This window comes from Capra hircus, chromosome 8, assembly GCF_001704415.2.
Source record: "Capra hircus breed San Clemente chromosome 8, ASM170441v1, whole genome shotgun sequence".
NCBI lineage: Eukaryota > Metazoa > Chordata > Mammalia > Artiodactyla > Bovidae > Capra > Capra hircus.
In genome coordinates this window covers 78,652,315-78,668,941 of record NC_030815.1, presented here as the reverse complement: position 1 = coordinate 78,668,941, position 16,627 = coordinate 78,652,315, and the positions used below count along the sequence as shown (strand labels likewise).

General features: G+C 37.3%; 1 protein-coding gene across 2 annotated transcripts in view; it reads left to right on the top strand.

Annotated features, from left to right (window-relative positions):
- Positions 1–16,627, top strand: part of AGTPBP1 (ATP/GTP binding protein 1) — a 190,558-nt gene that overhangs the window by 122,365 nt on the left and 51,566 nt on the right. For both annotated transcript variants that reach the window (XM_018052439.1, XM_018052440.1), the window contains 2 exons: positions 123–209; positions 294–442. In XM_018052439.1, the coding sequence (XP_017907928.1) occupies positions 123–209; positions 294–442 (236 nt within the window). The remainder of the gene's footprint in view (positions 1–122; positions 210–293; positions 443–16,627) is intronic.

The window sequence follows — 16,627 nt, the reverse complement described above, 5'->3', positions numbered from 1 at the left end:
AAAATAATGAGGAGGGTGAGCGAGCAATAATGGTGCGTTTTTAATCTACAGTGTAGTTTCGTTTTTGCTCACTTGTTTAAATGCTGTGTATTTTTTTATTCTTACTTTAACATTTTATTTAGCTATACCATTCCAGAAGAAGCAGATGTGTTGAAGTTTAACTCCAAATTTGAATCTGGGAATCTGCGTAAAGTAATTCAAATTAGAAAGTAAGTCATTAAAATTCTTCTCATTTTGTTTGTGTACAGATATTTTCCTAATTTTCATCAAATTTGTTTATTCTCTGTTTTCAGAAATGAATATGACCTTATTCTGAACTCAGACATAAATAGCAATCATTATCATCAGTGGTTTTACTTTGAAGTCAGTGGAATGCGACCAAGTATTGCTTATAGGTTCAACATCATAAACTGTGAAAAGTCCAACAGTCAGTTTAATTATGGTAAGACAACATTTCATCCAAATTGAATACAACTAAAGATTTATTACATATGCAACTTAAAATAAAGTTTTTAATGAAGTCTGTTCATCCAGAGGAGAATTACATAAAGCAGTCTCTTTTTAAACTTTTTTATTTTGAATAGAGTCATAAAAAGTTAAAGAGAGTTGTAGAAGTCGCAGAAAAGTTCTCTTCACCAGATTTCCTCTAATGGTTACATCCTACGTAACTGTCCTAGAATGCCGAAACCAGGATTTGACGTTGGCACAGTGTGGGTGCATAATTCTGTGCCTTTTTATTGCATTTGTAGATTCTTATTATTGTCACCACAACTCGGATAGAGAATTCTTTCAGTACCACCAAGCCTGTGCTACTCCTTTATAGTTCACCATTCAGTTGTAGTTTTCTGTAAATTTTAAAATCTAATTGAAGAAGTTTCCTTTTATTACTAGTTTACTGAGAGTTTTTGTTATAAATGGGTATTAAATTTTGACACATGCTTTTTTTCATCAAATGATTTGATCATGTGATTTTTCTTCTTTAGCTTGTCAAAATGGCATGTTATATTAATTCATTTTTGAATACTGAACCAGCCATTTTTATCTGTGAACTGAATTAAATATGTGAATTATAGTCATTGTATATAATTGCTAATGTTTTATTAAGAATTTTTAAAATTTCTATTCAAGAGGTATATTGAGATATATATTTTTTGATATCATATCTGATTTTGGCATATCATGGTAACAGTTACTTCTAAAACTAGTTGAGTAATACTCCCTCCTCTTATTTTCTGGAAGAGCTTATGCATATTTGGCATTAATTCTTAAATGCTTGGTAGAATTCTCCAGAGAAATCATCTGGGCCAGGAGATTTCTTATTTGGTACTCTTTTAAATTAGAGATTAAATTTCTTCTTTAATAGTTTTAGGACTATTCAGATTATCTATTTCACCTTGAGTGAGTTATAGTAGTTTGTTCTTTATAGGAATTGATCAGTTTCTTCGAAAGTTTCAAATGTGTATGTAAAGTTGTTCATAGTATTTCTTACTGTCTTTTTAATAGCTTCAGGGTCTCTAGTGATATCCTGTATTTAATTCCTGACAATAGTAACTTGTGTCTAGTCTTTATTTTTCTGTCAGTTTTGTTGATATTTTTAAGAATCAGCTTTTTGTTTCACGGTTTTTCTCATGAGGCAGTTTTTGAAAACTCTAGGGTTGTACCAGCAAAAAAGCTATAGTTATAGCCTCATTTAAGGCTTTGTGCTTATTAGTACTTTAATAGATGTCTAACTTGGGGTTATTTGCCAAGGCGTCAGGTTTTTATAGTCAGGTATTATTTCAGTAGAAGATTATTTAATTGTATAAACAATATTAGTAATTGAAAATTAAGATATCAAGTTTTGTATTTTATGATAATTTTGTGTAAAAGAAAAATTTTTTTCTGTTGTATAAAGATTGAGCTTAAACAGCTAAGGCATGACATGCTATATTATCTGTTTCAGATAAATGTTCTAAAATGTTAAAAGCATGAATATGATGATACTCTATAAGGGGGCATTTCTGAAAACTGAAGCTTTCAAGATATGATTCTTTCCAATTGTCATTATTTATATGGAAAACAGAAAATTGTATACTCCAGATAATTATTTTACATACATAGGATAAAGCTTTAGTCAGATTCACTATTTAATGTAATAATTATGGGAAGATAAGGCTCATAATATCTGGTTCAGTTATAAATATTTTTAAAGTTTTAAAAATGTTTTGAAGGTGAAGTCGCTCAGTCGTGTCCGACTCTGTGACCCCATGGACTGTAACCTACTAGGCTTCTCCATCCATGGGATTCTCCAGGCAAGAATACTGGAGTGGATTGCCATTTCCTTCTCCAAGGGATCTTCCTGACCCAGGGATCAAACCCGGGTCTCCCACATTGGAGGCAGACGCTTTAACCTTAAGTAATCTAATTTAAAATGATGTATTCTTATAAAAATATATTTTGACTAAGGATTCAGTGGTTATATTGACTTACATGAATAGTGATATGAATATTCTTGATAAAGTCTTGTTTTATTTTTTGACTTTTGGGTATGACTGCTAATCATTGAATGTCCTATTTTTTAGAAACATTTATTGACCTTAAACTTTCATATAACTTTAAAAATTACCTTAATTGAAAAATCATTCAAAATAATATCAAAATGTATAAAGAATCTTATGTTTTCCCTATTAAACTTATAAATATTCAATATAATGCTAACATTATACAGGAGTGAAGGACAATTATGAGTAAAATATAAAGGCATATTTATTCCAGAAATGATAGAGATTATTCAAATACTAGTGTTATAGGTAGATGGTATCTTTACTAACTATATTTATTTATTGGCTTTTATAAAATAGTACAGTAAGGTTTATTTTAATTTTTACAATTAAAAGCACATATTTTGGAGTGATATCTCTCTATTAAAAAAACTGTATTTCTGTGTGATAATTTCTTCCTTTAGTGTCATTTTAAATTTAAAATGAATAAAATTCTGTAACTAAAACCAAGTCAAAACATTGAGACAGATGGCTGCTTGAATTTTTAAGTTTCCTCTCCTTTTCACCCTGGCCCTTTGGGTATTCTTATTTGTATTACTATTAATATATCATACTTTCCAAACTCACTTTGTATAAAATCTAGAAAACAAAATGTTGGTAAGAAGAAAATTAAAAGCATCAATAATACATCATCCAAAGAAATTTATTTTAATGTTTGTTGTTTCTTTCCAGCTTTTTTTAAAATAATGCATTATGTGATCTTTCCATATATATAGTTATGTGTTTTTTAAAAAAATGCTCATAACACAGTTTCATAACCTGCATCTTAACTAAACATTATATCATCATTATTTTTCTGGTCATTAAACAAATATCCCTCCAAAGCATAGTTTAATGGATATCTTGTCAAAGTTCTGTAACTCATTTATCCAGCTGTTCCTTTGTTAGACTTTTAAGCCATTTTTAGTTTGATTCTAGTTTTATTGAGATTAATTGACCTACAGCACTGTATAAGTTTAAGCTGTACAGCATATGATTTGACTTATAAAATGATTACAAAGTTTAGTGACCCTATTGCACCTTAAGTTGTATCTAATTATTTTCTACTTTAACTACTACTGAGATGAACATTATTGTATTATACTAAATATCTGTGTGTATAGTAATTTACTTACATATTCACAGAAGTGGAATTTATTTATCTGTCTTCCAGCTGTAAGTGGTTTTTTTGGTTTGTTTGTTTGTTTTTGTTTTTTGGATTATGAAACCATGGATCATATGGGATTTACTATTCCAAATAAGGGAATTTGGTAAAGTTAATAAACTTTAGAGAAGATTCTCTAAGAAGGAAATAGAAGATAAAATCCACTGTTTAGCGTTTTGTTATCCATCCTTAATCTTACTCATATTCCCATAATTTTAAAATTAAATTTTACCCTTTTATACATTTGGGTTCAAAATATGAAAAGTCATTATATGCGATGTTTTTAAATTACACAATATATGGTAATAACATTTCCCCATGCCATGAAATGCCAGTACCAAAATCAGATTGATTGTATTCTTTGCAGCCAAAAATGGAGAAGCTCTATATGGTCAGCAAAAACAAGACCTGGAGCTGACTGTGGCTCAGATCATGAGCTCCTTATTGCAAAATCCAGCTTTAAATTGAAGGAAGTAGGGAAAACCACTAGAATCCCTTATAGTTACACTGTGGAGGTGGCAAACAGATTCAAGGGATTAGATCTGATAGACAGGGTGCCTGAATACTAGGAATGGAGTTCATAACACTGTACAGACCAAAACCATCCCCCCCCCACCACGCCCCAAATGCAAGAAGGCAAAGTGGTTGTCTGAGGAGGCTTTGTAGCTGAGAAAAGAGAAGAAGCAAAAGGCAAAGGAGAAAGGGAAAGATATGCCCAACTGAATGCAGAATTCAGAGAATATCAAGAAAAGATAAGAAAGCCTTCTTAAATGAACAGTGCAGTGAAATAGAGGAAAACAGTAGAATGGGAATGGCTAGAGGTCTCTTCAAGAAAATTTGAGATATTAAGGAAACACTTAATGCAAGGATGGGCATGATAAGGGACAGAAAAGTTAAAAGGACCTAACAGAAGCAGAAGCGATTTAAGAATCGGTGGCAAGAATACAGAGAACTATAGAGGAAAGGTCATAATGACTTGGAAAACCATGATGGTGTGGTCACTCATATAGAGCCAGACATCCTGGAGTGTGAAGTCATGTTGGCCTTAGGAAGCATTACTATGAACAAAGCTAGTGGAGGTGATGGAATTCCAGTTGAGCTATTTCAAATCCAGAAGATGATGCTGTGAAAGTGCTGCACTCAATATGCCAGCAAATTTGGAAAACTAAGCAGTGGCCACAGGACTGGAAAAGGTCAGTTTTCTTTCCAATCCCAAAGAAGGGCAATGCCAGAGAATGTTTAAACTACCGCACAATTGCACTCATTTCACATGCTAGCAAGGTAATGCTTAAATTCCTTCAAGCTAGGCCACAGCAGCATGTGAAGCGAGAACCACCAAAGGTACAAGCTGGGTTTCAAGGAGGCAGAGGAACCAGAGATCAAATTGCCAACATTTGTTGAGATTGTGGAGAAAACAAGGGAGTTGCAGAAAAATATCTACTTCTGCTTCACTGACTATGCTAAAGCCTTTGACTTTGTGGATCACAACAAACTGGAAAATTCTTACAGAGATGGGAGTACCAGACCACTTTTCCTGTCTCCTGAAAAACCTGTATATAGGTCAAGAAGCAACAGTTAGAACTGGACATGGAACAATGAATTCGTTCTAAATTGGGAAAGGATTACATCAAGGCTGTATATTTTCATTAACGTCCATGCAGGGTATATCCTGTAGAATGTCAGACTGGATGAATCACAAGCTGCAATCAAGATTGCTGGGAAAAATAAGAAATATGATACCACTCTAATGGCATAAAGTGAAGAGGAACTAAAGAGCCTCTTGATGAGGGTGAAAGAGCAGAGTGAAAAGCTGGCTTGAAACCCAACATTAAAAAACTAAGATCATGGCAGTTGATCCCATCACTTCCTGGAAAATAGAAGGGAAAAAGTGGAAGCAGTGACACAACTCTCATCAACTTCTGGCCCTCATGATACTCTAGCATTTGTTTGGGAGCTTTGTTATATTCTGTTGCTCTAGCTTCAGTAGATTCTATTATTTTTTTAAATTTATTTTTTAAATATAAGTTTATTTTAATTGGAGGTTAATTACTTTACAATATTGTATTGGTTTTGCCATACATCAACATGAATCCACCACAGGTATACACGTGTTCCCCATCCTGAACCCCCCTCCCTGTTCCATCCCCGTACCATCCCTCTGGGTCATCTCAGTGCACCAGCCCGAAGCATCCAGTATCATGCATTGAACCGGGACTGGCGATTTGTTTCATATATGATATTATACATGTTTCAATGTTATTCTCCCAAATCATCCCACCCTCTCCCTCTCCCACAGAGGCCAAAAGACTGTTTTATACATCTGTGTCTCTTTTGCTGCCTCGCATACAGGGTTATCGTTACCATCTTTTAAATTCCATATATATGTGTTAGTATACTGTATTGGTGTTTTTCTTTCTGGCTTACTTCACTCTGTATAATCAGCTCCAGTTTCATCCACCTCATTAGAACTGATTCAAATGTATTCTTTTTAATGGCTGAGTAATACTCCATTGTGTATATGTACCACAGCTTTCTTAGCCATTCATCTGGTGATGGACATCTAGGTTGTTCCCATGTCCTGGCTATTATAAACAGTGCTGCGATGAACATTGGGGTACACGTCTCTCTTTCAATTCTGGTTTCCTCAGTGTGTATGCCCAGCAGTGGGATTGCTGGGTCATAAGGCAGTTCTATTTCCAGTTTTTTAAGGAATCTCCAGACTGTTCTTCATAGTGGCTGTACTAGTTTGCATTCCCAACAGCCTAAGAGGGTTCCCTTTTCTCCGCACCCTCTCCAGCATTTATTGCTTGTAGACTTTTGGATCGTGGCCATTCTGACTGTCATGAAATGGTACCTCATTGTGGTTTTGATTTGCATTTCTCTGATAATGAGTGATGTTGAGCATCTTTTCATGTGTTTGTTAGCCACCTGTATGTCTTCTTTGGAGACATGTCTGTTTAGTTCTTTGGCCCATTTTTTGATTGGGTCATTTATTTTTCTGGAATTGAGCTGCAGGGTTTGCTTGTATATTTTTGAGATTAGTTGTTTGTCAGTTGCTTCATTTGCTGTTATTTTCTCCCATTCTGAAGGCTGTCTTTTCACCTTGCTTATAGTTTCCTTTGTTGTGCAGAAGCTTTTAAGTTTAATTAGGTCCCATTTGTTTATTTTTGCTTTTATTTCCAATATTCTGGTAGGTGGGTCATAGCAGATCCTGCTGTGATATATGTCGGAGAGTGTTTTACCTATGTTCTCCTCTAGGAGTTTTATAGTTTCTGGTCTTATGTTTAGATCTTTAATCCATTTTGAGTTTATTTTTGTGTATGGTGTTAGAAAGTGTTCTAGTTTCATTCTTTTACAAGTGGTTGACCAGCTTTCCAAGAACCACTTGTTAAAGAGATTGTCTTGTCTGCATTGTATATTCTTGCCTCCTTTGTCAAAGATAAGGTGTCCTTAGGTGCGTGGATTTATCTCTGGGCTTTCTATTTAGTTCCATTGATGTATATTTCTGTCCTTGTCTCAGTACCATACTGTCTTGATGACTGTGGCTTTGTAGTAGAGCCTGAAGTCAGGCAGGTTGATTTGTCCAGTTCCATTCTTCTTTCTCCAGATTGCTTTGGCTATTTGAGTTTTTTTGTATTTCCATACAAATTGTGAAATTATTCTAGCTCTGTGAAAAATACTGTTGGTAGCTTGATAGGGATTGCATTGAATCTGTAGATTGCTTTGGGTAGTATACTCATTTTCACTATATTGATTCTTCTGATCCATGAACATGGTATATTTCTCCATCTATTAATGTCCTCTTTGATTTCTTTCACCAGTGTTTTATAGTTTTCTATATATAGGTCTTTAGTTTCTTTAGGTAGATATATTCCTTAGTATTTTATTGTTTTCGTTGCAATGGTGAATGGAATTGTTTCCTTAATTTGTCTTTCTATTTTCTCATTATTAGTGTATAGAGATGCAAGGGATTTCTGTGTGTTGATTTTATATCCTGCAACTTTACTATACTCATTGATTAGCTCTAGTAATTTTCTGGTGGAGTCTGTTTAGGGTTTTCTATGTAGAGAATCATGTCATCTGCAAACAGTGAGAGTTTTACTTCTTCTTTTCCAATCTGGATTCCTTTTATTTTTATGCTATGATTGCTGTGGCCAAAACTTCCAAAACTGTGTTGAATAGTAATGGTGAAAGTGGGCACCCTTGTCTTGTTCCTGACTTTAGGGGAAATGCTTTCAACTTTTCACCGTTGAGGATAATGTTTTGTGGGTTTGTCATATATAGCTTTTATTATGGTGAGGTATGTTCCTTCTGTTCCTGCTTTCTGGAGAGTTTTTTTTTTTTTAGTCATAAATGGATGTTGAATTTTGTCAAAGGCTTTCTCTGGATCTATTGAGATAATCATATGGCTTTTGTTTTTCAATTTGTTAATGTGGTGTATTACATTAATTGATTTGCGAATATTGAAGAATCCTTGCATCCCTGGGATAAAGCCCACTTGGTCATGGTGTATGATCTTTTTAATGTATTGTTGGATTCTGATTGCTAGAATTTTGTTAAGGATTTTTGCATCTATGTTCATCAGTGATATAGGCCTGTAGTTTTCTTTTTCGTGTGTGGCATCTTTGTCTGGTTTTTGTTAGGGTGATGGTGGCCTCATTGAATGAGTTTGGAAGTTTACCTTCCTCTGCAATTTTCTGGAAGAGTTTAAGTAGGATAGGTGTTAGGTCTTCTCTAAATTTTTGGTAGAATTCAGCTGTGAAGCCGTCTGGACCTGGGCTTTTGTTTGCTGGAAGATTTCGGATTACAGTTTCAATTTTTGTGCCTGTGATGGGTCTGTTAAGATTTTCTATTTCTTTCTGGTTCAGTTTTGGAAAGTTGTGCTTTTCTAACAATTTGTCCGTTTCTTCCACGTTGTCCATTTTATTGGCATATAATTGATGATAGTAGTCTCTTATGATCGTTTGTATTTCTGTATTGTCTGTTGTGATCTCTCCATTTTTCATTTCTAATTTTATTGATTTGATTTTTCTCCCTTTGTTTCTTGATGAGTCTAGCTAATGATTTGTCAATTTTATTTGTCCTTTCAAAGAACCAGCTTTTGGCTTTGTTGATTTTTTGCTATGGTCTCTTTTGTTTCTTTTGCATTTATTTCTGCCCTAATTTTTAAGATTTCCTTCCTTCTACTAACCCTGGGGTTCTCCATTTCTTCCTTTTCTAGTTGCTTTAGGTGTAGAGTTAGGTTATTTATTTGACTTTTCTCTTGTTTCTTGAGGTATGCCTGTATTGCTATGAACTTTCCTCTTAGCACTGCTTTTACTGTGTCCCACAGGTTTTGGGTTGTTGTGTTTTTATTTTCATTCATTTCTATGCATATTTTGATTTCTTTTTTGATTTCTTCTGTGATTTGTTGGTTATTCAGCAGCGTGTTGTTCAGCCTCCATATGTTGGCATTTTAAATAATTTTTCTCCTGTAATTGAGATCTAATCTTACTGCATTGTGGTCAGAAAAGATGCTTGGAATGATTTCTTTCTTTTTTTCTTTTTTTTGAATTTACCAAGGCTAGATTTACGGCCCAGGATGTGATCTGTCCTGAGAAGGTTCCGTGTGCGCTTGAGAAAAAGGTGAAATTCATTGTTTTGGGGTGAAATGTCCTATAGATATGAGTTAGGTCTAACTGGTCTGTTGTATCATTTAAAGTTTGTGTTTCTTTGTTAATTTTCTGTTTAGTTGATCTATACATAGGTGTGAGTGGGGTATTAAAGTCTCCCACTATTACTGTGTTATTGTTAATTTCCCCTTTCATACTTGTTAGCATTTGTCCTACATATTACGGTGCTCCTGTGTTGGGTGCATATATATTTATAATTGTTATATCTTCTTGGATTGATCCTTTGATCATTATGTAGTGTCCTTCTTTATCTCTTTTCACAGCCTTTGTTTTAAAATCTATTTTATCTGATATGAGTATTACTACTCCTTCTTTCTTTTGGTCTCTATTTGCATAGAAAATCTTTTTCCAGCCGTTCACTTTCAGTCTGTCTGTGTCCTGTTTTGAGGTGGGTCTCTTGTAGACAACATATATAGGGGTTTTGTTTTTGTATCCATTCAGCCAGTCTTTGTCTTTCAGTTGGGGCATTCAACCCATTTACGTTTAAGGTAATTATTGATAAGTATGATCCCGTTGCCATTTACTTTATTGTTTTGGGTTTGAGTTTATACACCCTTTTTGTGTTTCCTGTCTAGAGAATATCCTTTAGCATTTGTTGGAGACCCGGTTTGGTGGTGCTAAATTCTCTCAGGTTTTGCTTGTCTGTAAATCTTTTGATTTCTCCTTCATATTTGAATGATTTCCTTGCTGGGTACAGTAATCTGGGCTGTAGGTTATTTTCTTTCATGACTTTAAGTATGTCTTGCCATTCCCTCCTGGCTTGAAGTGTTTCTATTGAAAGATCAGCTGTTATCCTTATGGGAATCCCCTTGTGTGTTGTTTGTCGTTTTTCCCTTTCTGCTTCTAATATTTGTTTTTTTGTGTTTGATCTTTGTTAATTTGATTAATATGTGTCTTGGGGTGTTTCTCCTTGGGTTTATCCTGTTTGGGACTCTCTGGGTTTCTTGGAATTGGATGATTATTTCCTTCCCCATTTTAGGGAGTTTTCAACTATTATCTCCTCAAGTATTTTCTCATCATTTTTCTTTTTGTCTTCTTTTTCTGGAATTCCTATGATTTGAATGTTGGGGTGTTTAACGCTGTCCTGGAGGTCTCTGAGATTGTCCTCATTTCTTTTAATTGGTTTTTCTTTTTTCCTCTCTGATTCATTTATTTCTACCATTCTCTCTTCTAATTCACTAATCCTATCTTCTGCCTCTTTTATTCTACTATTTGTTGCCTCCAGAGTGTTTTTGATCTCATTTATTGCATTATTCATTATATATTGACTCTTTTTTATTTCTTCTAGGTGCTTGTTAAACCTTTCTTGCATCTTCTCAGTCCTTGTCTCCAGGCTATTTATCTGATTCCATTTTTATTTCAAGATTTTGGATCATTTTCACTATCATTATTCGGTATTATCAGGTAGATTCCCTATCTCTTCCTCTTTTGTTTGGTTTGGTGGGCATTTATCCTGTTCCTTTACCTGCTACGTATTCCTCTGTCTCTTCATCTCGTTTATATTGCTATGTTTGGGGTGGCCTTTCTGTATTCTGGCAGTTTGTGGAGTTCTCCTTATTGTGGCGTTTCCTCACTGTGAGTGAGGTTGTATGGGTGGCTTGTCAAGGTTTCCTGGTTAGGGAAGCTTGTGTCGGTGTTCTGTGGGTGAAGCTAGATTTCTTCTCTCTTGAGTGCAATGAAGTATCCAGTAATGAGTTATGAGATGTCAGTGGTTTTGGAGTAACCTTGGGCAGCCTGTATATTGGAGCTCAGGGCCGTGTTCCTGTGTTGCTGGAGAATTTGCTTGGTATGTTTTGCTCTGGAACTTGTTGGCCCTTGGGTGGTGCTTGGTTTCAGTGTGAGTATGGAGGCGTTTGATGACCTCCTGTCAATTAATGTTCCCTGGAGTCAGGAGTTCTCTGGTGTTCTCAGAGTTTGGACTTAAGCCACCTGCTTCTGGTTTTCAGTCTTATTTTTACAGTAGTTTCAAGACTTCTCCTTCTATACAACACCATTGATAAAACATCTAGGCTAAAGATGAAAAGTTTCTCCACAGTGAGGGACACCTAGAGAGGTTCACAGAGTTACATGGAGAAGAGAAGAGGGAGGAAGGAGTTAGAGGTGACCCGAATGAGATGAGGTGAAATCAAAAGAGGAGAGAGCAAGCTAGCCATTAATCACTTCCTTATGTGCGCTCCACAACTGGACTGCTCAGAGATGTTCACGAAGTTATACAGAGAAGAGAAGAGGGAGGAAGGCAACAGAGGTGGCCAGGAGGATAAAAGGGAGGAGTCAAAAGGAGAGAGACAGATCCAGCCAGTAATCAGTTCCCTAAGTGTTCTCCACTGTCTGGAACAGACAAATTCACAGACTTGGGTAGAGAAGAGAGGGGGTAGGGAGGAGACACAGGCAACCTGGTGGAGAAAAAGGAGAGTCCAAAGGGGGAGAGAGAAGTCAAGCCAGTAATCTTGCTCCCAAGTAAAAATGGGTACTGAAGATTGGGTTCTTAAAGGTACAAAATTGATAACAAAATAAAAATCTAGAGTAGAGTTTGGAATTTCAAAAATACAATATTAAAGAAAAGAAGAAAAAAGAAAAAAACCCCAAAGTCACAAAAATTATAATATATATATATGAAGTTTGCTTTTAAAAAATAGGGCCTTTTTTTTTTTTGCAAAGTAATAGTAGGTTATAAAAGTGAAAAATAAAGGAGTAATAGAGGACTTAAAAATTAAAAAAAAATTAAATGAATGATAATAAAAATAGTAATTATATCTAGGACTTTCTCTCTTGTTGTTGTGGGTATTATTGGGTCAGTTCATTTTCGGATAGTTCCTTGGTCCGGTTTCTATTTCTCAAGATCTATAGGCCCCTTCCTATGTAGTCGGTACTAACGACAGGGTTTTAATCTATTGCACCTGTCACTTCCAAGGCGGTTCCCTCTGTTTTAGCTTCTTCTGCTTGCTGCTCTCTTCAGTGTCTGATTTCCACCCTGACACAAAGGGGGCGGTGGTGGACACTTTTTTTAGGCTCACTTGTTCAGTCACGCTGTGGGGAGGGAGGGACGCTGCAAACAAATAACACTGGCGTGTGCTTGCAGTGCCTCAGCCACACTGGGCCTGCCCCCATTCATGGAGCGTGTACCCTCTGTGCCCACACTGCTCAGGCTCTAGGTTGCTCCACCGGGAACTGTCCGAGGCCGGCCCTGGTCTGCATGCACCTTCCAGGTCTAAGCCGCTCAGGTTCAGGCTCTCGGGTAGTCCTCAGAGGCGAAGACTCGGTTGGGCCTGCGTTTTGTGCCCTTCCCAGGTCCGAGCAGCTCAGGTGATGAGGTGTTTCGTGAGCGCGGTTGCTGCTGTGACTTATTGCCTCCTCCGTCCGTGCTGCTCGGTTTTCTGGGTGTACAACCGGCGCACCTTCTCAGGAGGATGTTGACCGTCCAGAACCCCAAGAAGTCTTAGTTAGCAAAGAAGCCTGCTTACAGTTTTGTAGATAATGTCTCTCTGGGGCTGTGATTGCCCCCTTCTGGCTTTGGCTGCCTGTCCCTGGAGGGGGATGGTCTGCAGCCGGCTCTGTTCAGTCCTTTGTTCTGTGCACGGGCCTGGTGGTATCTTAGGTTAGGGCTGGCTTTTCGCGCGGTAGCTATCCCACAGTCTGGTTTGCTAGCCCAAGTTAGTTCGGTCAGATTGCACTCGGGGCATTCAGGTCAGATCCTGACTCTAAGCAATGCAGCCCTCACCTCCCTGCCCAGCCCCTGCTTGCTAGTGGCGGGTGCAGGCATCTGTGCTGCTTCTCTACTGGGGGAGTTACCACTGGGCTCATAATCTGTGGGTTTTAATTATTTATTCTTCCTCCCTGTTATGTTGCCCTCTGTGCTTCCAAGGCTCGCCACAGACTCGGCAGTGAGAGTGTTTCCTGGTGTTTGGAAACTTCTCTCTTTTTAAGACTCCCTTCCTGGGATGGAGTTCCATCCCTACCTCTTTTGTCTCTTTTTTTATCTTTTATATTTTTTCCTACCTCCTTTCGAAGACAATGGGCTGCTTTTCTGGGTGCCTGATGTCCTCTGCCGGCATTCAGAAGTTGTTTTGTGGAATTTACTCAGCGTTTAAATGTTCTTCAGATGAATTTGTGGGGGAGAAAGTGGTCTCCCTGTCCTATTCCTCCACCATCTTAGGACCGCTTCCTCACTAGATTTTAATTGTTCTGGTTTTTCAGTCTCATGTACCATCCTTGTTGCTCTCATATCACTTTGATTTTTAAATTATTTTGACTTCATAAAATAGTTTATGGTGATGGACTGGGAGGCCTGGCGTGCTGCGATTCATGGGGTCGTAAAGAGTTGGACACGACTGAGCGACTGAACTGAACTGAACTGAAAATAGTTTAACATTCTGTAGTCTTTTTCAAAAATGATTTAACAGTTTTTTCTAACTTTATTTTTCCTGAATAATTTTTTCTCAGTATTATTCTGAAAAATTTTACCAGACACCTCCAAATTTCCATTGCATAAACTTATAGAATAATGTGCAAGAAACTGGATTTCTTATATTAAATCTTGCCACTTAAGAACATGGTGTATATATTTGTTTTCTCAAGTTTTTAATTCCCTCACCTAAATTTTTTAGTTTTCTTCTTGTAAGTTCTGTATACTTCTTTTTACCTTTATTCTTAAGTATTTTATGTATTTCCCTCCCCACCCCCCACCCCGTTCTGAAAGAGTATTTTCAAGTTTGTCATTATTTAGAATTAAGGAAGCTGATGGACTTCCCTGGTAGCTCAGCTGGTAAAGAATCTACCTACAATGCAGGAGACTCTGGTTCAGTTCTTGGGTTGGGAAGATCCCTTGGAGAAAGAGATAGGCTACCCACTCCCATTTTCTTGGGCTTCCCTGGTAGCTCAGACAGGAAGTTGAGGATTTTTATGTTTCCTTGAAAATCAAACTCCTTACTGAACTTTCTTATTAGCTCTCAGTGTTTCTCAGTTGATATTTTGAATTTTTTTGGTAGTTCTTTAGAATTTATTCTTATCCCTAGTTATGTAATTAATTCTTTCATTGCTTTTGGCTAGATCATTGAGATTGTTTAAAGGAAGACTTTGGGCATGTTTTATTTTGACTTTAATATAAATACTACTAGTATTTATATTATGTATGTTCGCTCTTGTTTGGAGATACATATTCTTTCTCTTACTAAAGAATTTTTATTTTTACTGATTTTTTAAAAATCAGAATATTGCATTTATAGGAATGACCATATAATGTATAACCTATAAATGTGCTATATTAATTTTGCATCCTGCAACTATCGTGAATTCATTGAAGAACTCTAGTAGTATTTTTAGTGGCATCTTTAAGATTTTCTACGTATACTGTCATGTCATCTATAAACAATGAGTTTTACTTCCTCTCTTCCATTTGAAATTCCTTTTATTTTTGTTATCTGACAGTTGTGGCCAGGACTTCTGATACTGTGTTGAAAAAAAGTGAGGAGACTGGGTGTCCTGTTTTGTTCCTTACCTCAGAGAAAATGGTTTCAGCTTTTTGTCATTGAACATGGTGTTCAGTTCAGTTCAGTTCAGTTCAGTCGCTCAGTCATGTCTGACTCTTTGCGACCCCATGAATTGCAGCATGCCAGGCCTCCCTGTCCATAACCAAACCCAGAGTTCACTCAAACTCATGTCCATCGAGTCGGTGATGCCATCCAGCCATCTCATTCTCTGTCGTCACCTTCTCCTCCTGCCCCCAATCCCTCCAAGCATTAGAGTCTTTTCCAATGAGTCAACTCTTCACATGAGGTGGCCAAAGTGCTGGAGTTTCAGCTTTATCTTCATTCCTTCCAAAGAACACCCAGGACTGATCTCCTTTAGAACAGACTGGTTGGATCTCCTTGCTGTCCAAGGGACTCTCAAGAGTCTTCTCCAACACCACAATTCAAAAGCATCAATTCTTCTGCGCTCAGCTTTCTTCACAGTCCAACTCTCACATCCATGCATGACTACTGGAAAAACCATAGCCTTGACTAGACGGACTTTTGTTGGCAAAGTAATGCCTCTGCTTTTGAATATGCTGTCTAGGTTGGTCATAACTCTCCTTCCAAGGAGTAAGCTTCTTTTAATTTCATGGCTGCAATCACTATCTGCAGTGATTTTGGAGCCCCGCAAAATAAAGTCTGACACTGTTTCAACTGTTTCCCCATCTATTTCCCATGAAGTGATGGGACCAGATGCCATGATCTTAGTTTTCTGAATGTTGAGCTTTACGCCAACTTTTTCACTCTCCTCTTCACTTTCATCAAGAGGCTCTTCAGTTCCTCTTCACTTTCTGCCATAAGGGTGGTGTCATCTGCATATCTGAGGTTATTGATATTTTTCCCGACAATCTTGGTTCCCGCTTGTGCTTCTTCCAGCCCAGCGTTTCTCATGATGTACTGTGCATATAAGTTAAATAAGCATGGTGACAATATACAGCCTTGACGTACTCCTTTTCCTATTTGGAACCAGTATGTTGTTCCATGTCCAGTTCTAACTGTTGCTTCCTGACCTGCATATAGGTTTCTCAAGAGGCAGGTCAGGTGGTCTGGTATTCCCATCTCTTTCAGAATTTTCCACAGTTTCTTGTGATCCATACAGTCAAAGCCTTTGGCATAGTCAATAAAGAGAAGTAGATGTTTTTCTGGAACTCTCTTGCTTTTTCCATGATCCAGTGGATATTGGCAATTTGATCTCTGGTTCCTCTGCCTTTTCTAAACCATTGAACCTCTGGAAGTTCACAGTTCACGTATTGCTGAAGCTTGGCTTGGAGAACTTTGAGCATTACTTTACTAGCGTGTGACATGAGTTCAATTGTGCGGTAGTTTGAGCATTCCTTGGCATTGCCTTTGTTTGGGATTAGAATGAAAACTGACCTTTTCCAGTCCTGTGGCTACTGCTGAGTTTTCCAAATTTGCTGGCATATTGAGTGCAGCACCTTCACAGCGTTCAGTTCAGTCCCTCAGTCATATCCAACTCTTTGCGACCCCATGAATCACAGCATGCCAGGCTTCCCTGTCCATCATCAACTCCTGGAGTTCACTCAGACTCACGTCCATCAAGTCAGTCATGCCATCCAGCCATGTCATCCCCTTCTCCTCTTGCCCCCAGTTTCTTCCAGCATCAGAGTCTTTTCCAGTGAGTCAACTCTTCGCATGAGGTGGCCAAAGTACTGGAGTTTCAGCTTTAGCATCATTCCTTCCATAGAAATCCCAGGGTCGATCTCCTTCAGAATGGATTGGTTGGATCTCCTTGCAGTCCAAGGG